Source organism: Alexandromys fortis, unplaced genomic scaffold (genome assembly GCF_014885135.2).
Source record: "Alexandromys fortis isolate MF-2015 unplaced genomic scaffold, M_Fortis_MF-2015_v1.1 scaffold_37, whole genome shotgun sequence".
Taxonomy (NCBI): Eukaryota; Metazoa; Chordata; class Mammalia; order Rodentia; family Cricetidae; genus Alexandromys; species Alexandromys fortis.
The window spans coordinates 1,317,916-1,344,764 of NW_026067914.1; the positions used below are offsets into that span (position 1 = coordinate 1,317,916).

Genomic DNA, 26,849 nt, shown 5'->3' on the forward strand with positions numbered 1-26,849 from the left:
GAGCACGAGCAAGGAACTCAGGACCGCGAGGGGTGCACCCACACACTGAGACAATGGGGATGTTCTATCGGGAACTCACCAAGGCCAGCTGGCCTGGGTCTGAAAAAGCCTGGGTTAAAACCGGTCTCACTGAACATAGCGGACAATGAGGACTACTGAGACCTCAAGAACAATGGCAATGGGTTTTTGATCCTACTGCACGTATTGGCTTTGTGGGAGCCTAGGCAGTTTGGATGCCCACCTTACTAGACCTGGATGGAGGTGGGTGGTCCTTGGACTTCCCACAGGGCAGGGAACCCTGATTGCTCTTTGGGCTGACAAGGGAGGGGGACTTGATTGGGGGAGGGGGAGGGAAAGGGGAGGCGGCGGTGGGGAAATCTTTAATAAATAATAAAAAAAAAAGAATCCCACATCCATTAAGTCACTGAGAACTTTGGGTGTTCTGGGAGGCTCATTACCATCCTGTCCAAGTTGATGAACTTCTATGGCCACAGAAGTCACATCAGCAGTTCTGAGCATGTTTTCATATCACTCCCGGCAGGAGTGGTTCTTGTGTCTTCCATTTAGAGGAGACAGAGCTCCATTCGGTGGGTTCAGTGGTGGCAGCCCATTAAATGCTGTCACTATGTGCTTTCGTTCTACTTGTTATAACAATGGTAGTCCTTAGCCTTTTGTATTGGTCACTTTCTCTTGAGACTCTCAGACCAAATTTTTCTTCCACTGGATAATTCTATTTCACTATGACACACAAATATCCTTTCCTTCCATGTCTTCTGAGCTCCCCAAGCCAGCTAGTTACACTACACACATTTTCCCAGGCAATTCTCCTCCTGGATAATCATTGCCTGTCCTGTGACTACGGTCTGTCCCCTGGAATTCAGTCACAAGTGTCCTCTCACCAAGAAAGATAAAAAACAAGTGATGAGAGAGCAAAGCAGGGGACTACTTTCCACTTTAAATAGACTCTTCCATCATCTCTGTCCATGTTCTCACCTCCAGCCCACCCACTCAGAAACAATGGCAGCTTCTCTACCTAGCCTCCTCTATCCTAGGCTAAAGAAACCTATTTCAATGGAACTGATATTTTGAGTATAAATCTGGAGCTTTGGCCTTCAGAGCTTGATAGGAATGAATAAAGAGACAAATTGCAGGTCTGTGGCTGTCTCAGCAGGGACTCCTATCAGGCCGTCAGCTTGTTCCTCCATGTGCAAACTGCCCGAAAGACCAGGGTAATTGAAAGGCAGGCATAAACCTCTCTGGTTTCTCGATATTAACAGAAATTGCTTCTTACTGAAGTTGCTTTCAGGCTTAGTATTCTGAAAGAAATACAGGCCATTCTGTTCCCAATAGGAGTATCAAATATCTTTAACCAGCCTGTCATGAAGAAAAGTCTCTATGGATTGGTAGGTGACCTAGTGGTGAAGTTCTTATAATAGAGTTCTTAAAATGATTCTTTCTCTCTCTGTCTCTCTGTCTCTGTCTCTGTCTCTCTCTCTCTCTCTCTCTCACACACACACACACACACACACATCTATATCTATCTCTCTCCCTGCTCTCCCTCTAAAGATGTAAGAGTTAGCCAATAAGAAGCTAGAGCAAATGGGCCAAGCACTGTTTTAATTAATACAGTTTCTGTGTGGTTATTTCAGGGCTAAGCTAGCTGGGTGGCCAGGATGAACAAGTAGCCTTCTTGCAACATCCCTCTCTCTTTTTCTTCTATCCTTTCCTCTTCCCATCACCTTTCTTTCCTTTTCTTTCCTCTCCTCCCTCCCTTCCTTTCTCGCCTTCTTCCCCCCTTTTTCCTTCTTGTCTATCTACTCCTATATCAAGAGTGAATAAATAGTGAACTCATCCAGAGGCTGCAGTGTTTTACCTCACCTCCGAGTTTATCATGCCGTCTACTAGCTATCATGCTGCCGTCACAAGTAATGTAGATGCCTAAGGCGGGTGCAATGGTTTGGCTGTTTCCTCCAAGTGGAGCTATTGGTAATGGGAGCCTGTTGGAAGGTTCACTAAAGACAGGTCTTCAAAGAAAAGTAGGGTTGCTCTCTTCCTCTTTTCTTTCGATTCTTGGCTCCAGGAGTGAGTTGCTTTGGGCTCCCACATGCTCCTACTGTGACATGACACCTTCACCTGAAGCTCAAATCCATGGAGTCTGTCAATTTGGGACTGGAACCTCCATAATCATAATAAATCCTTTTCTAACAAATTGATTGCCTCAAATATTTTGTTATACTAATGGGAAGATGGCTAATACAGAAAAGTGGTGTATGTGAATAGAAGAAGATCGGGTTGAAGTAGAAAAAAAATACAGAATAAGTAATAGGATCCAAACATCTAACCCTGATGGGAAAGTTTTAATGATTTATGTACAGACACATCTAAAGCCATTTCAGGAAATACTGGGTAAAGCAAGTGTCCAGTACCTACAACTCTGAGCATATTCTCCCCACGATTTGATAAGCTCACATCTTAAATGGAACTGAAATCAGCCATCAGCTAGCTGGCTGTGGGAAGAGCCTTTAATAAGTTATCTGAGTAGCTGCTAGACAATTCAGAGTTGCAAGGAACATCTATCACACAAGCTCACTTACCATTCTATACCCCTACCATATGCCATGTGACTATCCACGCTCTTTTCTCTAATTCGAGGTAATAACAAGATTCTTAGAGAGATGGGGGATGGAGAAGGTACATGTAGATTGGTTTAGATGAAGTTATGAAAACCCAGGGCGCTGATGAGCATCACTTCCTGTTGATAGGTTAACAGGAACGGGATGAGATCACAGGAAGGCCATCCCAAAATCCAAGGCTGCCTGTCAGTAACTTGGAACAGCTATGTAAATGGTGGATGAAGATCTGTTTCCTATGTGGTTCTGTAAAAGTAATGAGAGTAAAGTACCCATTTCCTCCTCCCCACAGATCCAAAGGACCTTAATTTCAACACTGCTTTCAGCCTTTATGCAATATCTTGCTCTCAATCAGGTAATCCCCCCTTGGTCTGAGACAGAGCAAAACAGGCAGGAAGGATTTATTCCCTTCACCTTTTATTTACTTATGACATAAACAGTCCTTTCTCGCTTTCCTTGCAGACTTCTGCTTACAGAGCTTATTTTTAAATTTTCAAAATATCTTCCATGAGTCATTATCAAAAATAACTTTCTTCTTGAAGACCTGTGACAACTATTCTGATTCTTTGTAGGTAATTGTGGATTCCCTGCCTGGATTGAGGAAAGGTCAGTAGGCATAAAAATGTTTGGAGCAGGATACACACACACACACACGCACACACACACACACCTCAAAATGCCTATTGACTGTTCCTTCCCTCCTCCCATTCTTCCTGTGACTCATCAGTCTTTTGTGTCTCCTCCAGGAATGCTGTTGGAACTTCTTTCCCATACACCTTAGCCTTTAAATGTGCTCTTCCAAAAGGTTTGACCAGGAGAGTTTGTGATTTCAGATACTTTTGGATTTTAGAATATTCGCATGTACATGGTGAGGTATTTAAGAGACTAGGATGCAAATCTAAAGACAGATTTCACGTAACCTGAAGGTCATTTTTTAGGACATGTTTAACACTTTGATTGTGACCTGTCACTATGAGATCAGAGGCAGAATTTTCCACGTGTGGACATTTTCTGTCATGTCATCAATAGGTTTCCAATTTTAAAGTATTTGAGAATTTGGATTTTCACAGGGTAGGTACTCATAAGTAGCTGAAATGTAACTCCAAACTAGAAAAGTAAATAAAGAAAAAACTGGAGGATGTTGAGATTGGTCCTCCTACATCATTCCTTATCTAGTTCTTCTTTGTGCAGGGTAGAAGTCTAAACCCACAGCTCCCTCTAACCAGAGGGCTTAACATGTTTAAATGTATTGTTTTCAATAAGTGAAACCTACCTCTGTGTGTCTTCCATATATTACATCTGCAGCAACTCTCAAGGGAGATTCTAGTATAAAAAGCTAAGTCTGGCTCAGTCAAATCAAACTCTATACACTTCAAAAAGTTGAAAGAACAGTATCTTGGTTAAGTTATCTAATTCTTAGCAACTTTAAGTTTGTTTGGAATGTATCTATCAGCCTCAAGAAATATATACAGAGATAGTGTTTGTGTATTCTTTAAATTCTACATCAGCCCACACACTTCATCCCATAGCTCATTTTTTGTTTATTTTTGATGAAAGATGAATAAGAAATAATCCAAATACCAATGTTGTGTTCTTCTGGAAAAATCTAGGGGGGTAGCCACTTTAGAGAAGACTATTCTCGAATATGCATCACTCAATAGCTCTAGCAGAAACTGGTGCTTCTTTGAATAACAGAGTGATTTCAGCTCTTGCATTTGACACATAATAAAGAAAACCTCCCAAGAGACTGAATCATATTTGTTCCCAGACAAGAAAGCAGACGGTGCCCTGTGACCACAGCATGATGAATTCTGCTCTGACATTTGAATGGTTCAATCTTCTGACAAGAATAAGGATCCCACACATGGGGCTGACTTTGTAGGACAAAGCATGATATTCCCCCTCAGGATAGAAAAAATTGCATCTGCTTCTTTCAATGTGTGTGAGTGTGAGTGTGTGTGTGTGTGTGTGTGTGTGTGTGTGTGTTTGATTTCACTGAGGAAAGTCAACCTTGCTAATCAGGAAATTATGTTCCTTCTGTTTTTCTCACCAACCCATAGGCCATGGACTAGGTCATTCATATTTAACAGAATCACAGGATGAATGGTGAACAAAACCATCTCTAGTCCCATCCTTTAATTTTACAAACACACACAAAAGTCAAAGACCAACATGTTTTTCCAAGAACTCACAAGTAGCTCATGCCGTTGGGAAAACAAAGATTGTTTGCACAGGTGTCTGAACAGAGAAGGAAGGAATATATACCAAAGGAAAAGGAGAAAAGATGGTGCCTTCATGGTGGGAAAGTCATCTAAGTGCCAAGTACAGATGTTTTAACTCATCATCCATTGACCACTAGACTCTGATGAAAAGGACCAAGGCTCCCTGGGTCCTACTGGGCTTCTTCAGCACAGGGCTTTATGGCTGTTATGGAGATGCTCTGCCCTTTGCATCTTAAGACACCTGCCTCACACTCGGACATCGTCTCCTCCTTGCCGTTCACATCCACACAGATGCTGTACCCTGCTTCCTGGCACTCCGAAGCTTCTCTGCAGACACATTTGCTGTTCTGAGCTGGAAGAACAAGTGGGAGAGACTTAATGGCACATTGTGGACGTGGGAGACTCGAAGCATCCCCTGCAAACCAATGGCACAGTGATTTGGGAGCCCCTGCCTTGAGTGATACAATAAACTATCTGCTGGAAGAACAGGAAGAACAGGAAATGGGGCTATTTTGTTTCACTTGGTATAAATGGGCTTTGAAATTGGTGCCAGGCTTTCGACTGGCTGGACACATCTGAGGCAGGTCTATCCAAGTCAAGAGTTCCTCCTCTCTTTCCTCATATGGGCCAGAAATCAAGGATAATTCCTTGTTCCCCAGACCAAATAAGAAGGTTTCAGCAGAGAGTGGAGGGCGAATCAAAGCTCAGAGACCCAGAAAGAGAAGAAGAAAAACTTCTTTGAGGGAGAAATTATGGCATTAAGAAGGGCACTTGTCCTATAAAAACTAATCAGAAACTAGGAGAAAACGTGGGAGGTAGCTTGGTGGGAATCACCTGGGTCCTCCAGGGGAGAGTAAGCGGGTCAGCCAGAGAACAGTAAAGCAGCAATGAGCCTGATGTGGTTAGAGTTACATATATTGTCATCCTACTGCAACTTACGAAGAAATGAAGGAAAGGTCCCCATGTAGTACACGGGACGGAGAATCAGGAAGCTTACAGATGTCACTATATATCACATAATTCCGTTTCCATGTCTACAAGGACAGAAACCCCGGGCAGAAGCTTGGTTCCTGCAGCCTAGCCCTTCCCCCTTCGCCATATTCCCCAAAGCATGGGTGGTGTTGAATATCATTGCTAATCTCTGGTTAGCCATATCTTAGGATAATGAACCACAGTCTGAGAAAGCAGCTCCTTTGTTCAGTCTCTTCAGGATTCCGATTATTTCAAGAAGGGTCAGCTTGGCACTGTTACACTTTTTAAACACCCCTTACAACAAGGAGAGGTTTCTTTCATCTCAGAGCAGCACCTGGCTCAAATCTTCAACTTTACTTTGTTCCACTGTATGTATGTGTGTGTTTGTGTGTGTGTGTGTACGTGTGTGTGTGTGTGTGTTTGTATTCACACACCATAATGTGCATGTGGATTCCAGGGACAGAACTCAGAATGTCAGACTTAGTCACAAGCACCTTTACCCACCGAGCCATCTAATCGGCCCAGGGAAACTTCTTCACAGGGGTGTAAAATACAACGATCCAATCTTTAGAAGGTATTTTTCTGTAAGTCCTCTTTTTCCTATAATCTTTTTCATTTTTATTTTATGCACACGGGTGTTTTGCCTGTATGTATGCATGCATGCATACAATGAAGATAGACTGAGAATTAGTGGGAATTAGAGGGACACCTAGATGACCAGGAATGGATTTTTGCCCTCTGACGCTCATCATCCAACCCCCTCTCTAGGGAGAGAACTCAAGAGGAAGTTTACTGTCAAGCTAATCTAATATATTTAACATTTTGAGGTATCTGCTGATAAATTGGAAAGTACACTGCTCAAAACTCTTGGCACCGTCGCCTGGGCATTCGTACAGTCACAAACATGGAAGGTTCCTTACCATCACATTTGCTCCATGGCAGACATGCACCACAAGCTTTCTCAGCTGACGCAGGAGGAGTACAGCTGTCCTTGCCAACGAGAGTGTAATTTCTTCCCTGACAGTGGAGAACGTGCATCTTGCACACGGTCAGAGACAATACCCTTCTGCCTCTCGCGTCTCGAGCACAAACATCCAAGGAAGATCTAGAAAGAGCATTTTAATTATGTTATGGGCAAGATTTATTTTCTTCAGAGCTGAGGAAGGTGAGTTCCTGTTCACGACTCTGCAATGCAATCAACACAACAACAACAAAAGCCATGTTTTCTCTTCATGTGCTTACAGTTTTCATATGCCCAGACACCTAGCACTGGTTTATCTTCATCTCGGACAGACCAGACGCAGCAAATTGGATGAGAAGGTGAGGTCTGCCAGCAACTGCAGATGGATTGATACCAAAGGCAACAGAAAACCAGCAAAGACCAAACAACCCCAAGAGATCACGTGAAACCACTGACCTCCCAGCTCAGCAACCCTCTGAGGCTATAATTTTGCATTGTTCACTAGAGTCCTTAAGTAAACAAGTGAAGATGGAACTACTTCTCGATGCTGTCTTAAAGGTTTATTTGTATTGTTTTAATTAAGTATATATAGATCTGTGTGCATGCGGCTGTGCACACATGAGTGCAAGTGCCTGCAGAAGCCAGAGGGCTGAGATTTCCTAGAGCTGGAATTACAGATGAGTTTGCCTGATATGGGTTCTGGGAAGCAAATTCAGATCCTCTGGAGGAGCAGCAAGTGCTCTTAACCACTGAGTCATCCCTCCAACCCAGTTTAGGCAATATTATATATATATGTGTGTGTGTGTGTGTGTGTGTGTATGTGTGTGTGTGTGTATCCAGTGATACAGATTGTTGAATAAAGACATTTGCCACCAAATCTAATGATGTGAGTTTGATCCCCAGAACCAACAGGGTGAAAAAAAAAAAAAAGAGCCAAATCCAGCAAGCTATCTTCTGACTGTCTCACTTGTACTGTGACTTGGTAACCTCCCTCTGCCAACAGAAGTGACTGTGCTTACAAAGGATTTAGAAATATTTCCACTAAACATCCTAGTGTTTTTTTTTTCCTGTTGTTAAAATGGTTTGTGGTGATTTGAAAGAAAATGGCTCCCAAAGGGAATGGCACTATTGGGGTGGATATGACCATGTTGGAGTAGGTATGGCTTTGTTGGAGGAAGTGTGCCAATGTGGAGGCAGACTTTGAGGTCTCATATATGCTCAAGTCATGCCCAGTGAGACAGACCACTTCCTGCAAGTCAAGATGTAGGACTCTCAGCTCCTTCTTCAACACCATGTTTGCCTGCATGCCTCATGTCTCACTATGATGATAATAGACTGAACTTCTGGAAACGTAAGCCACCCCAAATAAATGTTTTTCCTCTATAAGAGTTGCTGTGGTCGTGGTGTCTCTTCACAGCAGTAGAAATCCTAACTAAGACACGGTATGATATAGCTATTTAGAAACATCATTTTAAAAAGGAATATTCCCTAAACTGGGCAGAGTGGCACACATAGTCTCAGAATTTGAGAGAAGGAAGCAGGAGGATGAGATGTTCAAGGCCAGTCTCAGCTACACAATGAGTTCAAGGCTAGCCTGGATATACAAGACCTATCTCAAACTCCCCCTGAACCCTATACTCGCCCCACAAAAAAAAATCCGTTTCTGAATAATGATGGATATGAAAAGTGTTGTTGCAGGGAAAAGTCTTACACAACAAAGCATGTTTTATATACTTGTCAGGAAGATTTTACTTTCACATACTTCATTTTCTTTTTCTCTTTGCCCTAGAGCTAAATTTCTCTGGAGTAGCTTATATAGAAAAAAATTATTATGGATAAATCTTTTTTCTGCTTATTTAACATTTGAATATAGCTACTTAGAGTGGTTTAAGAAGCAGAAACTTTACAATGCGATGTTGATATTGGCATCCGATACCGTGAAATTATACTAAAAATCATGCCATGGCTATGAATGACAGAGTGAGGATAAACTGAGGGAGATGGAGGAGTTAGAAAGAGAAAAAAAATGATTGGAATAAATAATAGCTATAAGACAGCAATAGCAGAGATGGAACACTAGGATAAAAACGTATCTGGACTGATCACAATCTCACTAATTTTCTGCATATGAAAAGTCCTGATAGGTTATCATTATCATCTAACATTAGTTCAAGAGGTAGATATGGGTTTTGAGGAGCACGGAAACTACAAAATATTCAGTAAATTGCTGTTTTGATTCCTAAAGATGAACCAACTTAAGTCCTTAATCTTAAAAATGAAAATGGTCCAGAGACTGAATAGCTCCTGTGTCCTCCCAGACCTGTCTCCATTCCTGCTCACCGTCTTTGAAATCTGGCATGGAGGGACCGTATGAGACTGTGCTTGTCCTGTAGTTGTGAGTGATTCTGTCATTGTGGAGCCCTGGTGAAACCAGGAAGAAAGTGTTCTAACCATGGAAGGAAGTGTTTATAACCCTGGATTAGACCTGTGGTGCCTCTCAAGTGCCTAAAGGGAGTCTGCTCCTCCTTGGCGGTCATCCTGCCATAGCCGTATCTGTCTTCACATTTCATAAATGTCTTTCTCCCTCTTCCAGGCCTGGGCATGGATATACACACATACGAGATTATCGTTTGCTTTTATTCTGCCCACGTTTTTGTAGGCATGCTGACAAACCTCTCCAAATTGTACAACCTGCATCTTGCTAGGCTCCTGACACAGGCATCCAGGAGCTACTTCCCAAATCCTCCTAAAAGCGGGGACCAGAAACTGGTAGCGTTCCTAGAAGGCAGATCTAGAAAGGAAGCTTCCAGCATCAGAAAAGCAGCTGCTCTATTATCTATTGGTGTTTTTTAAATTTTACGTCCCACGGGAACCTCAGCCTAATCCTCCAAGGCTCTAAATCGTCAGGTGACAGTACCGTCATTTTGCCTCAGTTTATACATAGAACAAGCAGTGTTCAAGCCCCTTCAGATTAGAATCCTGCTTAACACCATGGCCGTCACCCTATGTATGACCTGCAATGGCAGCAATGGGACAGATTAAAACGCAAAGACCCTTATCTATTCATAAGCTATACCTTCATCCAATAAGCTGTTGGAAGCCACCCCATTTACCCAGGATAAAAGCGAACAGAAGAGGGGGTGGCAAAGGCAGAGCTTACCCACACTCGTAGGGCATCTTACAGACGCACTTTGAGTTCTGCAGTTTCTCCCAGGGCTGACATGCAGGAACTGCTGGTGGGAGAGGGGCGGTGTCTGAAAGAAACGTTGAAGAGAGATGTGATTCTTAGTAGAAGACATCTGCTTTACAATGAACTTGCTGAATCAGGCTCTGTGGGAGTCCCAGTTGTAAGAATTTCCTATAGTTAAAAGGTGTGGATTTGAGTGGATGGGGTAGTGGGGAGGATGAGGTTGGGGGAAGGGAAACCAGAAAAAAATTGTGTGAAAAAATGCATTTTCAGTTTTAAAAATTAAAAAAAAAAAACCTGCCACCTCTCGTCCCTAACCAAGCAGCCATCTCTAATTGGCATCAGCTTGCAAAGGAAAAATTAGCTTTCTCCAGTAGCATCTCACTGGTATATTAAGCACACTTAAGGGTGGGCTCTGGGCCCAGCAGGGGGAGGACAACACACAATGAACTTGATGGTATTTCTGTAAATTTTTTGTCTCATATTGCTTGTTAGAGCATTTTTTTTTTTTGCATTACTGGTCTTTTACTTGTATATTATCGTCTCCAGTTTTGTGTTTTTATGGTGTGTGTATAGTTTGTGTATGTCTATGAGGTTTTTTTTTTTTAAATTCTGGTTTGTTTGGATTTGTTGCTGTTTACCTGTTGTTTTCCAAAGAAAGAGAAAATGGGCATGGAATTTTGGGTAAGGATCTGGGGAGGATGCAGGAGGAGTTGGGGGAAGAGAAACCATGATCAGGATATATGATATGAAAAAATAGTTTTCAGTTAAAATTATTTACACATTTAGGGGTGTGGGTGTGTGTGTGTGTGTGTGTGTGTGTGTGTAGCAGCAATTAAATAGATAGAATGCCATGAATTTGAGAGAAACCCAGCAGGTGCATGGAAATGGTTGGAATGAGGAAAGGGAAGCAGAAAAATGATGCAATTATATTTTAATTTTAGGAAATAAGAATGTATGCACTATAAAACTCTGAAGCATTTCACGCTATAACCCTGCAGAATGGCAACAGCTACCCCTTCCCAGGCATGTTGAACTGATCATGCACAGTTCATACACCTGATGCTTGATCCCTGCTAACAAGCTCCTCTGCAAGAGATGAAAAGCCTGGGAATGGGAGCTATTTCAAATATTTAACAAATGTTCGCATTTGAACCCAGGGTTGTGACGCAGGTTCCCTTTCACGAAGCCGACCCTTGAAAACTGTCATTTTGGACGGCACTTCACCACAAGGCCCACACTGCCCACAAAGCCACAGAAGAACTCAGAGCGCTGGAGCGATGGTTCAGCACTTGTGAGCCCTTGCCAATTTTCCAGAGAATTCGGATCTGATTCCCAGTGCCCACATGGCAGCTCACAACTATCTGAAACTCCCGTTCCATGGGATTTTATGTCCTCTTCTTTTGTGGGAACCAACCATGCTTGTGATACACATAAATACATGCAGACAGAACACCTATATACATTAAATAAATAAACTAGTTTTTAAAAGGAACATATGTTGGAGAATTTTCTGGTACCCAAGGTACAAAGGTACCATAGTCTCTCACATGAAAATGTCCAGGTGGTCTTCCCTCAACAGTGTGCTTATGTCTGGAGTTGCTTACATTAAAAATATTCTATGTAGAAATTCATTATTTTAAGTAAACTATTGTTGGAATTTTGCTAGCAAAGCACCTTGGTGTGGCTTACAGTACCATAGATTGAAAACCTTTCCCTTGACTCTGGCAGATGGCAATGTGAAGTATAAAACACTCATTTTTTTTCCACTTTCTGCTTGCTTCATTTTAATGAAACTCATTTGCATCAAACTTTTGGGCATAAAATTAGATATTCATATAGTAGATTGTAAAGATAGTTTTATTAGAAGAACATGTTTTCTTATTTTTAACTGCATTTATTTACTTAGTATGTGCATGTATATGGCACACATGTAGAGATCAAAAGACAACTTCCACCGTGTTAGTCCTGGGGGCCCAAACTTAGGCCACCAAGTTTGGCAGAAAGTGGCTTCATACACTGAAGGGCATAATTTTATAAGTAAAAACAGCATAGAATATATATGTCCCTTACTGTAGGAAATATGAAAAAGTTAGACAAGATAATACAATCTCCCAAGAAATTCACAAAATTGGAAAAATAGTAACAATATGAAACATCTTCCACAGCTAGAAATCTCAGTAACAGTCATGTCCTCTAAGCACTTCAACTTGATGCGATGGCACTCCAAATGCAAAGCAGAAGCTGAAGCAGATCCTAGAAATTACAACTGCATAGGGGGAAACGTGGTTCTGAATAATAGGTTAGTCGGTAGCATCCTAGTAACGTTACATTCTCAATTTGTTTTTGCTTTGTTGTTTCCTTTTCTTTTGAGACCAAGTCTTATAATATAGCTCAGGTTAGCCTCAAAGTTGAGATCCTCCTATCTCGGTTGTCAAATACTACCGTGGCTTGGGAAGTGGTCTAAATACGAATGTCCCTATCCACACCATGGGTTCATATATTTCCATTCTTAGTCCCCAGCTGAACTGTTTGAAAGGTTTAGGAAGAGTGTCCTTGGTGGAGGAGGTGTGTTATTAGGGGTGGGCTTTGAGGTTTCAATACACATACCAGACCCAGTCTCTCTCTCTCTCTCTCTCTCTCTCTCTCTCTCTCTCTCTCTCTCTCTCTCTCTCTCTCTCTCTGGTAGTGTGTGTGTGTGTGTGTGTGTGTGTGTGTGTGTGCGTGATGTCTGCAGATTAGGAATGGAAAGTTCTCAGCTGCTTCTCCAGCACCATGCCTGCCATTATGATAATGGGATAACCGTCTAAAACTATAAGCAAACCCCCAATTAAATTCTTCCTTTCCTAAGAGTCACTTTGGTCAGAGTGTCTCTGCAGAGCAATAAAACAGTAACCAAGACAACAGATATGGGCCACCACAACTGGCTGTTTCTTTGCTTTCATCAACTATGTTATGTCAATTTATAAAAAAAAAAAGTGAAGATAGGTGAAGATGTATAGAATCTAGATTTTGCAACTTTTCTGAGATCTAAAATTATTTCAAAGCAAAACGGTTTTCTATTTTTTAGGAGCATGTATTTTGGACTGAATTAAAAATATCTCCCATAAGCTCATGCATTTGGGCACTTGGTGGTACCCTCTGAGGAGATATGGAAACTTTAAAAGGTACAGTCTTCCTAGCGAAAATATACCATTAGAGGTGGGCTTTGATAATTCAGCCTTTGATCAAGCTGGTTTCGTCCCAGAGATGAAGGGATGGTTTAATATACAAAATATAATCTACCATATAAAAAAGCTGAGAATTCACCCTGGCCCCACCTCCAGTTCTCCCTCTGTTTCCTAGGTGCAGTTGTGATGTAATCAGCCAGCTTTCAGCCTCTGTCACCTGATCCCACCCCCACCACCAACACCATTATAGACTCCCCCTCTGGAAACAAATAAACTCTTCTGTAAATTGCTTTGGGTCATGGCATTTTATCAAAGCAACAGAAAAGTCATGAATACAACTCATAAGCTAATAGATTTCATTGTGATATCTTCCTTGATGAGCATCATTGTATTTTGTTATATTAAGCTCCCTATTACTCTCTCACCTTCCTCTTTCTCTTGCTGTTTCCCTTCTTCCCTCTAAATAGCCATCTACTTTAATATCAAATACATTTAGTACTGTTGCTTTTATTTTTGTTGTTGTTTATATGTGCACACAGGGACATATGTATCACAGTGTGTGTGTGTGTGTGTGTGTGTGTGTGTGTGTGTGTGTGTGTGTAGGTCAGAGGACAACTCTCAGAAGCAAGTTCACTTTTTCCACCCATTTTGGAGACAGGGTTTCTTGTTTCACCCCACACTCCAGATAGCTGACCTATGGCCTTCCATTTCACCATAGAAAGGCTAGGATTACAGACGCTCACTACTGTATCTGGTTTTTTCACTTGGGTCCCAAGGGTCAAACTCAAGTCGTCAGGCTTGTATAGCACATACAACACCTCTTAGCCACATTACCAAGTCTCACACACATATTTCTAAGTGTGCATTGTACATATGAGAGGAAAACATGTTTGTCTCATTCTGCTTGCCACAGTGATCTCCAGCTCCACTATTTTCTTTCAAATAATACAGTTTTGTTTTTCTTTGAGGTAATAAAACTCTTCTGTGTTTATATGCCACATTTTCTTCTAATTTTTAAATTTGTATTTAATATTAATATTTTTAAAGTATCAAACTTACACCTCATTCTCTCCCCTCGAATACTTCTACTCTCCTCCCACACACACTGCTATCTCCTCCCAACTTCTTATGCACTTTTTTTTTTAACCCAGTGAGTCCACTTAATGCTGCCTATATGTGGGTGGGTGTTTGACCAGCTACTGGGGCCTGGGTAGCCTCTCACAGGCTGCGTTCCTGGAGAAAACTGATTCCACACACAGCAGCCATCAATTACCCAGCTTCTCAGCTAGCATGGGAACTTCATGACTTCCTTCCCCATGCATGCTGGGATTTCTTTTCCAGTTTGATCTTAGGCAGGTCTTGTGTATAATAAATGAAATCTTGTTCTTTCATTCATCTGTTGGTACAAATCTAAGCCAATTCCATCTTTGCTGTTGTGAGTGCCGTGATAAATATGCATGTGCGGGTATTTATGTCCTATGATGACTTAGATTCCATCAGGTAAGTAATGTCATCGGAATATATGGTACTTCTAGTTTTGATTTATTTTGAGGCATCTGTGAACTGGTTTCCAAAGTGATTGGACTACTTTACATTCCCATCTGTAGTGTATAAGGGTTCCTTGCACTGCCAGAAGTTGTGATTGTTTGGTAAAATATTTTTTATTTTATTTGCGAGATCAAAACACATTTATATGCAAAATCCTGGAGACAGGTAGAGGTGATAGCTATTTATCACGGGGTGTGCTTTATATTAGTTATCTGCATATTAAAATGATCAAAATAGTGAATCTTTTGTATATCTTAGCAAATTTTTTAAATGACTAAATATTTAGACATTAAAAGGTCTAGTACTTCCATTCACTAGAAATGTGCTTAGCACGGTTTCTATAGGATTAAATATTCAAAGTCTAGTACTTTATTCACTTATTACTTAATATCGTGTGTGTATGGTGGCGATGGTGGTGTGTATGTGTGTGTGTGAACGTGTGTGTTAGAGGTGTGGGTGTTGGTGGTAGTGAGTGTGTATGTGAATGTGTGTTATTATGTGTGTGTGTCTATGTGTGAGTGTGAACGTGTGTGTTCAAGATGTTGGTGGTGGTATGTGTGTATGTGAATGTGCGTGTTATTATGTGTGTGTGTCTATGTGTGTGTTAGAGGTGTGTGTGGTGGTGGTGGTATGTGTATATGTGTGTTAGTATGTGTGTGTGCCTATGTATGAGTGTGCATGTGTGCAAGTGTATGCATATGTGGAAACTAGAGATCAATGTCGAGGTGTCTTCCTCTACCACCCTGCACCCTATTTTTGAGACAAAGCATCTCTCTGCACCTGGAGCTCACCATTCCTGGCTGGACTGGCCAACCAGCCAGCTGCCAGCATCCGCCTGTCCCCACGCCCTCAATGCTGGGAGTAAAGACACCATAACACCGGGCTTTTCTCTGAAAGCTGCAGATCTGAACTGGGCTCCTGGCGCCTATGCATCAGACACTGCACCCCCTGAGCCGTCTCCCCATCCCCACGCTCAACTAAGATTTTAAAGCACTAGCTCTGAAAGCTGATAAACATGGGAACTTTAGTTTGTTATAGGTTTATTTTAAGTACACCTATTTTTGTTATCTACATATTCAGAAAAATACACAGGTCCATAAAAACATCCTTAATTAGAACCAGCCATAATACCATTTTCTTCTACTGAGTGGGGAGGGAGCACACTAAATTATACTATAAAATGACAGAAGCAAGCATTTCAGAAAAACAACTACCTAATTTCCTCTGGATCCCAAGTATATCCTCATTAAGTGTATATTGTTCTCTTTCATCTTAGAATCATGGGTACAGGTGCCTTACTTGACACAGCGCTGTGCTAGAGGGAACGCAGGGGACAGCAATTGTTTTCTGGTGTGTTCAGAAGAGAGTTCGCACCAGAGCTGATGCAGAAGGTACTCCATTAATCCACTCCCCTCCTCTCTACTGTCTGTGCATCACCACAGTTCAGGTCTAATGCAGGGGAACAGGGTTCCAAGAAGTCTGATCTTTTCTGCTGTAGGCATCGAATTCACTTAACTGGATTTGTTATAGAATCTAGTACTTCATCCTCCTAAGAACAGACAGATTTTAGCACTGCATGAAAATGTTTACACTGATGACATATTATGTAGACTAGCACGTCCATGAAATTTCCCTCTTTCCTGGTTATAATTACTAAAAGCATCTTTCCAGGCTGGAGAGATGGAGCGGCAGTCAGGAGGACTTGCTGTTCTTGCAGCATCCCTGGGCTCAGCCCATGTCTCACACACACACACACACACACACACACACACACACACACACACACCTCTCACTACTGTCCTTAACTGCAGTTCCAGGGCCTCCAGTGCTCTCTTTTAGCCTCTGCATGCCTTGGTCACACATGCAGTGCACCTACATACATGCAGGCGAAACATGCATACACACACAATACAAACAAATTCATCTTCTTAAATTATTAAGTAAATAACACACTCACACTTATAAATATATAATCCAGCTATAAATATATTTTAAAAACATATTTGGCCCATTTCAAAACCTCTGAAAATACATAATTTTGTCTTCCTAAATTGTGTTTTACTGTCTTAGGTGTTTGTTTTTTGAGACAAGGTCTCTCTACATACCCCTGACTGTCCTGAAATTCACTAGGTAGACAAGGCTGGTCTCCAGCTCACAAAGATCTACCTACCTCCTCTGCCTCTGAATGATGGGATTAAAGATGTGCACCACAACACCCAATTTACCTTGGGTTCTTAAAAGAATATTCGCATGTGACAATGCTTAGACCACTAGTTTGCTAAGAGTAAAGGAAGACCGTCCCAGCTCCCACACTCCCACTCACCACTAAAAGCCAAGGGCCTGAACCTGGGCTCAAAGGTCCAGGAAGCAGCTATCTGGGATCTGACTCCAACTCCAGGAGCTAGTGGTTGCAGAGACAGCAGACCCTACAATCACATAGCTTATCGAAGAAAAACAGCTACCTCCCCCCACACACACATTCTGCCCCTAACAAGGCCCTCATGCCCCTTCCCTATCCTTAGCTACGAAAACATCAGCCTTAAGAGTACATCTGCATCTCTTGAACTCCAGTCATTGAGAGATTGGGTCCAGTGCCTTCATCTTGGGTTGATTAGAATTAGAGACATCACCTCTCTGGTATTAAAGAAAGGAAGCTCTACCTGCTGAGCCATCTAGACTCTCATCTTTTCCTTCTTCCTGAAAACTTAATTCTTCCTAACCCTCACAAAGAGTTGCTTCACTAACAACAAGATTTTTCTTTGACTAATGTCTTCTCTGCAGTGTTAAACACAAATGCTTTACAAATTTTCAACTTTAATATCAATAAACCCTGAGATTCCAGAAATAAAGCACTCAAAGTTGAAAATAAATTATCATCTTGACTCTGAGTTTAGGAAATCAGAAGAAAACCAAACACCAGCCTGCAAAAAGCCTTCATTTTCTTGGTACTCTGGCAGATATAACTTTCTATGGAGGAGTGAAATTCCGTGTGCGGCATCTTCTCCTGCCCCCGCACTCCACGGGTCCATCGTGAACCGCGAATGGCTGTTACACCATCTACACACTGACCTCCTTCTCCTAGGGAGCCAGATGCAGAGAATGATGTGCTGTGCCAGAATGCCATGACGGTCACCATAAGGACGTTCACCTGTCTGAGCACAGGTAGCACTGAGGAGACACAGGGACCACTCACCTTTTTGCACACAGCGGGCATTCTTCAGCTCAGGACTCCACTTAAGGCTGGAGCCGCACAGGAATGCTGAAGGACCTTCTAAGGACATGCCAGCGGCACAGGAGAGGGTCACCTTCTCACCGACCGTGTAAAGGGGTTTCTGGGGGTGGCTCTGCAAGCCATTCGTCAATACAGGGAGAGCGCAGGCAATTTCTGAAGATGAAGGAGAACAGAATGCAAGGGTCACTGCTTCCCCAAACAACCTTTTTAAGGACAACCTGGGTGTGTGCTAAGATCCAGGCTCTGCCTTTTCGCATCACAGGACAAGTAGGGAAAACAGAGTCTACTCATAGGGCGCTCCCAAAGGCAGGCTCCGCGGTGTCTGACACATAATTGACCAGCGAATGACTGAAGACAAAACAGCTGTCATCTCCTTCCCCTGCCCTCAAAGCAATGTGACAACCTAAAATGAGCAAGCCTACAAATAGAGTCCCAAAGCCCAGGCTGCTGCTAAAATTTGCAGCCTTCACAGCTGCCTCTTATCTCTGTAGTGATGTGAGGTCCCACCAGAACTTCCCCCAAGAGCTTGGCTCATTTGAATATCATTAGCTCTAATTAGATATGGCACTCTCTACAAATCTAAAGCACCACCTTTGACCTTGCAGCCGTGAAAGTGCGCAGTGCTCTGTATTTTTCCCATCTCAAACTTTCCCTTAATGGCATTCATTAGTTCAAATCTATTTAGAAACAAAACAGCAGAAAAAATGAAAAAATATACATAGTTAGGAAGAGCAGGTCAGGAACCATGACTGGAAACAGAAATCTTTGTCCAAGTCCCTCATGGATTTCAGACAAGTACGGCGTTGCTCTGTTTCAGCCTTGACTTTATCAGAAGACCCGTTCATTCATTTATACAAACACAGGATTTATCATTTATTAAGTGCCTGTATTTTGTCCAATGGGTTGTGTACTTTGCTGGTAGATAAAGCTAAGTACTGGCCACATGCTGTGCCTTCAAAATCTGGCCGTGAGTTTGTTTCTGGCGTGATACAACTGCCAGATCTATTACGAGAATGTCCTTCAGCCTCTCTCCAACCAAGACAGATAGGAAAGTTGTTCAAGATTAAAGGAAAAATGTTTCTGAAACTCAGAGAGTTGTCAAACGAGTGCAGATTCAAAGGTCCAAGACTTCAGGGAGGAGAAATCTAAGGCCGTGGTTACCGCTTTTCTCCATGCGTTTGATAAACTAACACAAAATAAAAACTAAGAACGTAATGCAGAACAGACAAACTGGGGAGAGAACTGCATCTCAAAGGTTAAACTGTTTCTGGAGCCTGCATTAGAGTCACAGGGTAAAGGATCCAAAAATCTCTGTTGTCAAGAAAAAGGGGGCAGTGCGGACAGCCAAGAAGAAAGTTCAGACTTTTCCTCGTGAGCACTTAGTGGCTAGACACCATTGGAATAAAAGTTAACCAGTTGAAAAGTAGCTTCATTGTTGACACCTCCAAAGATGTCATCAAAGCCTCAAATTGTTCTTAAATTTTTTCATGTGTAGACTGCCATTTAGTTAGAACTAATCTAATGTTCAAAAACTTAAGAATAACCAAAGCTTGACCACTAAAAATAAAACAAAAACAAGAGGTGCAGATAATGAGATTACTAGAAATTTATTACTAGCGCCTTGAAAAAGCCGCGGTTACTTTGTTGAGAAATCTAAATGATGTCAAGTGTAGTGCCTCAGCCCTAGGAGGCTGAGGCAGGAGGACTGCCATTAGTTGTGGTCAGGTGAATTCCGTGCCAGCTTGGCTATTGAGTAAAATTTTGCATCAAAAGCAAACAAAAAAAAAAAAAACTAAATGACAAGATGGAAATTTTCTACAGAACATTGGAAAATAGCAAAGGCAGTAGTGGTGCGTGCCTTTAATCCCACACTCGGGAGTCAGAGGAAGGGAGGTCTCTGAGTTCGAGGCCAACCTGGTCTGCAGCATAAGTTCCAGGACAGCCAGGGCCACACAGAGAAACCTTGTCTCGAAAAACATAACGAAACAAAACAAAAAATTGGAAAATATAAATATCAAAAAATATTAACAATTCAATAGGATTCTTTTAAAAAAATACTACAACCACGATTACGCAGAAAATTTGTGAGTGAAAGATAAACCAATAGTAATACTTACCATGAAAAGCAAAGCAAATTATCTAAAGTATTATATATACAGTGATTTGAGCACCAGCATCCATTTCTCTCAGCTTTCTGGCTGCGGATGCTATGGGAACAGCCACCCAATCTCCCTCCACCAAGGCTTCCTCATCATGAATATACCTTCCCTGTGAACTGTGAGCCAACCTAAGTCTTTATTTCCTTAACTTGCTTTGATTGGTATCTTTGTCACTGGTGAGAAAAACAGCTGATGCAGGCTCCTGACAGCCTTCCAGGAAAAGGAGATGGGTTGCTGATGTCTAGACGCTGATTTGTTCTAGAGTATTGGGGTTAACATGAGTGTTATTTATTTTGATTCACCTCTTTCTCTATCACTCTGTCATCTTAGGATATACCCTTCAGCCAAGTCCACTCACTCTGACAACGCATTTCTCCGACAAGCCACTGCAAATCTTCTCCACATCTGGCAATGGGATCTCCAACAAGGGAATACCCTTCATTGCAAGCATATACTATGGTTTTCCCAACAGGAAACGTGGTACCTTCATCCTAAACAAAGGCAAAAGATGGAGAAAGGTTGAGTTTGCGTGTTTCTCATTAATGAAATGTTTCTTTAGGTTTATTTGTCCTACAAACCATAATGAACTTTAAGCATTGGTGAACCTACTTCCAAGCAATTGATTTAGAAAACCAATATAAAGCATTTTACCCTGTAAGGGTCTATTCAACAACACTAGTACCACCATTGATTGAAATAAAGCCATAAATGCCAACATACAGCAGACATATAGACTGTTCCCCAAATATCAAGTGCTGCACTGAGCATTTGACTAAAATCACTTTAGTGGACACCATTATAGTGATTTCCTTCCCTTACACTTGCAGTAAAAAGCAGTTTGCCATCAGATTTTGGAGGCAGCTTTTTTTCCCCATCAATTCTTCATCTGAAGGATGCATATTCTGTTCATTGACAACGCTACCTAATAAAATGTCAGCATAACAAAAATATTCCCATCTTCTCAATATCATCATCAAAGTCGTTCTCATTGATGACATTTTACCAGCTCGTTGTTTGCTTTGCTTTTTGAGATAGGGTCTCACTGTGCCTCTCAGGCTAACCTGAAATTTGCTAAGGAGCCCTAGCTGGCCTCAAGCTCAGAACCTTACCCTTCTAACTCCCAAGTGCTGGGATTACCACCATGTGCTGCCACACCTAGCTCACTGATTACTTAAAATAAAAACCATGCTGTTGATCTCCTCCCACTCTTCACTGTAGTTATGGAAACGCTGCTATGAATGGATTACATATGTTATTAGCCTATAATGTTGGGAGACAAATTGTCATAATAAAGGAAGGAATTTCAAATCCCAGCCTGAGAAAGGATAATGACCCACATTTGGGGTTCTTGCTTCCTTCCTCACTCTCTGGTTCTCCCCACCCTGGGGAAATCCCAATTTTCTGGTGCCTCATTATACTCCAGACTTAGTCTGCCTCCTTCCTAGAAGCTAAAGGAAACAATAGAGAAGGTACGTGTCAGTTTTTTTAGTGTAGCCCCGAGGCCTTCTGCTACTTTGCAAGAGGGACTTCATGATGAGGAGGTTTCACTCAACACCATCCAAACATTTCTATGCAGAAACCACTTTCAGAAACCAGAAAAGAAGATTTCCAGGCTCCACCTGCAACCTACTGAGTCAGAAAGGGTTGGAGGATGGGATCAAGCAGCAATGTCTATTCGGAGGCCCTCAGTGACCTATGTGGACATTCTAAAACAGTATTTAAAAATGTTGGCTCCTAAAAAAAAAGCAAAAGAGCTTAACAGGTTGCTAAGATGCATGAGTTTGCAATATATTGCTCTAAACATAGATCATGGTGAGTGTGTAGAACATTCTACCACTCTCTACCTCATCTCCTTCTTCCTCTGCCTCCTCATTTTCTCAACAATATATACATTTGTGGAAATTTAAGCAAACTCTCTTTATTGTAAGCTTAAGAGCCTAGAATTTAAGAATCAAAATGTCCCCTGAAGGAGATAAAGTGGGCAGCATTGAAGGCATCCTCATGAAGCCTATCTATTGTGTGAGCCACGAAGAGATCTCATTGAATTTGGACTCCAAACTCAATTGTAAGAAAAACTTGGAGCAGAACTAATTAAGACCATCACAATGCCAAGTGACGTTACTAGAACAACCCAATGAGAGATGACCAGTGTCCTTCATGACAATAAAATTTGGTAAAAGTACAATAGCCTCCATCCATCAGACAGTGGTTAAAAATATAAATAAAAGACTTCATGATGAAACTTTTTAAGATAAGCCTTTTTCAATGAAAAGAATAAAGAAGATTCTTTAGTCTTAAGAATTTGTGTGTACATTCACACTTAATAACATTGGCAATGTTGACTAGCTCTCCGGCATGATGGTAGCTCCCATTCATCAGGGGGCAGTAGTGGCATCCCAGACCATAGAAGGAATGTTACCGTCTACAAAATTTGAATCACCTTGAGACAAAGAAGAAATGTCACAAATAAAGTCCTCCACTACTGAAGTTAAAGCACCTATAAAATATTTTACCACTATTTCACCGGGGAGAAGGAGATAGATGATAGCCAAGAAACAAAAGCAGTAATATTTATAAAGGAAAAAGATATCTTTTCATAACCAACTTGAACAAATCCATCTTTTAAGGCAGGAGGTGATGGGCAGAATCCTTTGGGAACCAAAGACAAAGGAAAGCAATGTGGTTCAAGTAATCTGGAAGAAAAAAAAAAAACAGAAACAAATGGCAATCAATGTGATTGATTTCCACAATTTAGATGGTATATTATATTATACTATATTTTTCATTTATATCTGAACATATGCAAGTAGAAAGTACAAGACTGTGGATAAATATTTTGGTCATTCTCAGAACCAAATATGTGAGCACATTATATTTTTTAAATACCTTGAGTATAAATTCAATCTAGCAAAAGACAGCGATTTAAGCATCTACAGGATCAGTAGTATGAGAAGCAAGCAGGAAGAAAGATGAAAGTCTTTGGGTAATGCATCTACATTATATGATTTCTAGAGTTTATCTCTTTCAGATATTGCTGTCTCCTGCTGTTGGGTTCTGAAATTCTTTGATCACAAAATTAATTCTATCTACTTGATGAAAGAATAGCAAGTCTAAAAAGGAGCAGAGATCTTTAATGCCACATCACCACAGTATTCCTGAAAATTTACCATCACTGTGATCATTCCAGCAGAAGCTTATAATTGTAATGATAATGGAGACATCATCACTAAACAGTGATTGTCCATGGTGCCTCTGTGCTCATTTTACTACCAGTCCTCTCCAGCGAGCAAAATCTGAGTGAGAGGAACCCAAGCAGGCTGTGGCACTTCCTTCCCAGCCAAATTTTTCATCTTTTGCAACACCCCAAGGAAACCAGAAATGTGAAGTAATAATCAAAATTTTCCTCTATCTACCAATCAGGAGGACACATTCCCTCATTACAGCAAGAAGAAGAAGAAAAGGAAGAAGAAAAAGAAAGAAGAAGAAGAAGAAGAAGAAGAAGAAGAAGAAGAAGAAGAAGAAGAGGAAGAGGAAGAGGAAGAGGAAGAGGAGGAGGAGGAGGAGGAGGAGGGGGAGGAGGGGGAGGAGGGGGAGGAAGAGGGAAGAAAAACAGGAGGCAGAGATCACTTCCATGTCTCCTTTAAAACATTCCCCACTCTCTCTGGCTTTGTATATAAAGGTTTGTTATTCCTCCATTTGGTAGACTTAGTTCTGTGTAAAAAGCAGAGACCTGCTTCCCACACTCATCCTCTTGGAGGTACAGTGCATTCTCACAATAACCCACATGTCCTTCCCCACCGACACTGGTTATTGTCATTTTACAAGGCATGAAAGACCGAAGGTCAAGGCAGCCTATGCCTTCATCTATTACACACCCAAGATCCTTGTTTCTTTCTTTAACTCACATGGCCTACAAATTACCTTACTGAAATCTTTTGTAGAGTTTTGGAATGTGGCACAAATGGACCAACAAATGCACTTCGGGAGTCTTTCAGATAGGTCTGCTGGAAAAGTACCCCACATGCCACACACGATACCCCCATACAGCTGTCTAAAATGAGATCAGTCATTACTCCAATTCCAAAATGGCAATTAGCATTTTTTCTTCAGGGTGGAAATGATGAGGAGATAAAAATTGACTCAAAAGACCCAAAAGAAAAGGAGCCTGTTTCTTTTGTGGCTAAAAGCTAAAAATTACTTTGTATCTCTTTGACCAACTCATCTTTGCCATGTACCATGGATTCCAGAAGCACTGGGGGCTGTGATCCATGGTCTGGCTCCTAAATGATTTTAGGGTTACCACTTTACAACAATAAAGTCCCAGTAGAGGAAACTCCTCTGGGGTTGGAGAGATAGCCCAGTGGTTGAGGAGACTTACTGCTCTTGTAGAGGACCAGAGTGCTGTTCCCAGCCTCCAAGTCAGAGGGCTTATAACAGCTCCAGGGGAATCCTTAACCTCTAACCTTCTTGGGTATAGGCACTCGCATATACATATACAAAATTAAAAATAGGAAAATAATTTTAAAAGAGAAAAAAAAAAAGGTCTTCTGGTCAAAAGAATAGAGTCTCTGGGGAGACCGAAAATTTTAGTGAAGTCAGAGCAATCACTTGGCCCCTAAGTGGGCAGGCTCACCTTAAGCTATGCTTCCTTTAGACAGAATAATATTTCTGTTAGGCAGAATAATTATCCCTTTATTGAGATCCTATACTTTGCCTTCGCTGAGCACTCCCTAGCACGGTCTCTTACAGAGGGCCACCATGCAGCTTCACATATTAACTACTCGGGGAAATATAGCTTTTCCTTGTCTGTCTGTCTCTGCTCAGCTTTGGATTTCCCTGAGTGTGACACTTTTTCCTTTGTTCCCTAAAGCTCCCCTCCCCATCACATGACTGCTAGTGTGTCACATGTCTGACCTCCATGTTAGTTTAAATAGCATGGCTTTCTTCCTTCCTTTTCCCCCTCCTTCTTTCTTTTCTCCCTCTCTTTCTCCCTCCCTCTCTTCCTCCCTTCCCCCCTTCTTTCCTCCCCTCTTTACTCTTCCATTTTTCTCCTCTGGGAAGTTGATGAGATTTATAGCTCGCTCGCCATAGGAGTGTTTCTTTTAAAATCTAATAAAATTGCCTCCATGCTTAGAAAAATAAAATAATTCTGCAACAGAAAACAAAAACAAAGAAAACAAAAACCATGGTCCTGATGACGCAAACCATAATCCCAACACTTGGCAAGATCAGGAGTTCAAGACCATCCTCATTCACGTGGCGAGTCTGAGGACAGCCCAGGCTCGATTAAGTGGATAAATGCTTTAAAATAAGTCTGGCATAGAGGTTCGCCTCAGTCAAGAAAGCTGAGAGAGCTTCTGCATGATCCTCGCCAATGTAAAGTTAGAGTCAGAGCACCACTAGACCAGTCAGGCAAAATATCATCCGTCTAAAGTGTCTGACTTTATGCTTGTGCCAGAGATCAAGAAAATAGGAGGTAGTGCTGTACCTGACCATCTACACGTTTATTGGAGTTTTCCACAAGCCTGTGTCAGTCACTTTTACGTGGATCTCATTTAGTGCTTATATCGTATTATCGGTTTACCTTACAACTATTATTCTGACTTTAAGGGTCGGTCGAGTGACTTGCTCAGGGCTATACAGCAAGAAGGAGGCAAAGCCACCAGCCCACTCTCAATTACGAGCCTTGTATATCCCTGGTGCCTGAAACACCTGAAGCTCACAGTCAGTGATAGTGGCCATGACCAGCCTTCAGTGCTAAGGGGCAAAGCAAACAGTGGTAAAACTCACCACTCCCCTGCTGGTCATCTATGGGCAGCTATCATCAGCCTCATGCTCACTGCACAGAATATATTCACAAAGTAACAGCCAAGAAGTTTGGTCTCCATTACCGCAAGTGTTCCAAGTCCTGGTCTTCACATTGCCGGCTTTCAGTTGTTTCTCCAATACAGGCCTTTCCACCTGCACTGGGACGGGGATTATTGCATTCTCGACTCCTTGATTTCTTCCCTTGAATGCAGGGGCCCCAAGAGGACCAACAACTCCAACCTCCATCAACCCCTCCTAGAAAGTAAGAAAGAGCCTCTTGATATCTGCAGAGCAAGACTTCAGAGCTTAACGCTGGACTTGCTGCTTATGTGTTTACTGGGGGACAGGGATAATGAATGGCCTTGTGAGAGATTTAAAACAGGTATATTGTAAGCTTGGAAGTGGCTGGATGGGAATCCAGCGATGGTATTTTATTAGTTTATGGACTGGACAAGTCGTTCAAACTTCTTGTTCCTTTGTTATTCTCCAAGTACTTCCAAGTGTTCTCTAGAATGTTTTACAACAGCCAGAAAGGCTCTCCCCTCTGACGTGAAGTATCCATATCCAGCCTGCTATAGGGAACATCTTGCAATACCTTAAGTGTGCTAAATATTTTGAGAGTGTCAAAGTACATTCACGTACATTGTATTGCGTCTTTGCTTCTCCAGACAATGACCAAAGTGAAGGGGGGAAGACATTACCATTTCCACTTTAAATTCCAATTCCTACTGGCAAAGGATGCTTCCATTTGAATAGATAATTGAAAACCCACCTGCCTATTGAAAAATATTGACTAATGGTACACAATACAAAATTGTAGGGATGGTCCAAAGAGCTTGTTGTCAGAAAGGCTAGGCAGGCGACACAAGAGCTGTTGTAAAGCAAAGCCTTGTGAGACGATTATGAGAAGCTGGGTGATATTTAAACATAATTCTATTCTACAGAGAATTCAAGAATGAG

The 26,849-nt window shown here is 41.7% G+C and overlaps 1 protein-coding gene across 1 annotated transcript in view; it reads right to left on the reverse strand.

Moving 5' to 3' along the window:
- Positions 1–4,751: 4,751 nt before the first annotated feature.
- Positions 4,752–26,849, reverse strand: part of C7 (complement C7) — a 55,600-nt gene continuing 33,502 nt past the window's right edge. Inside the window, exons 12-18 of the mRNA XM_050138942.1 lie at positions 25,973–26,144; positions 22,687–22,774; positions 20,440–20,572; positions 17,884–18,075; positions 9,946–10,039; positions 6,745–6,929; positions 4,752–5,204 (exon numbers count right to left, since the gene is read on the reverse strand). Coding sequence (XP_049994899.1) covers positions 5,023–5,204; positions 6,745–6,929; positions 9,946–10,039; positions 17,884–18,075; positions 20,440–20,572; positions 22,687–22,774; positions 25,973–26,144 — 1,046 coding nt within the window. The 3' untranslated portion in view covers positions 4,752–5,022. The remainder of the gene's footprint in view (positions 5,205–6,744; positions 6,930–9,945; positions 10,040–17,883; positions 18,076–20,439; positions 20,573–22,686; positions 22,775–25,972; positions 26,145–26,849) is intronic.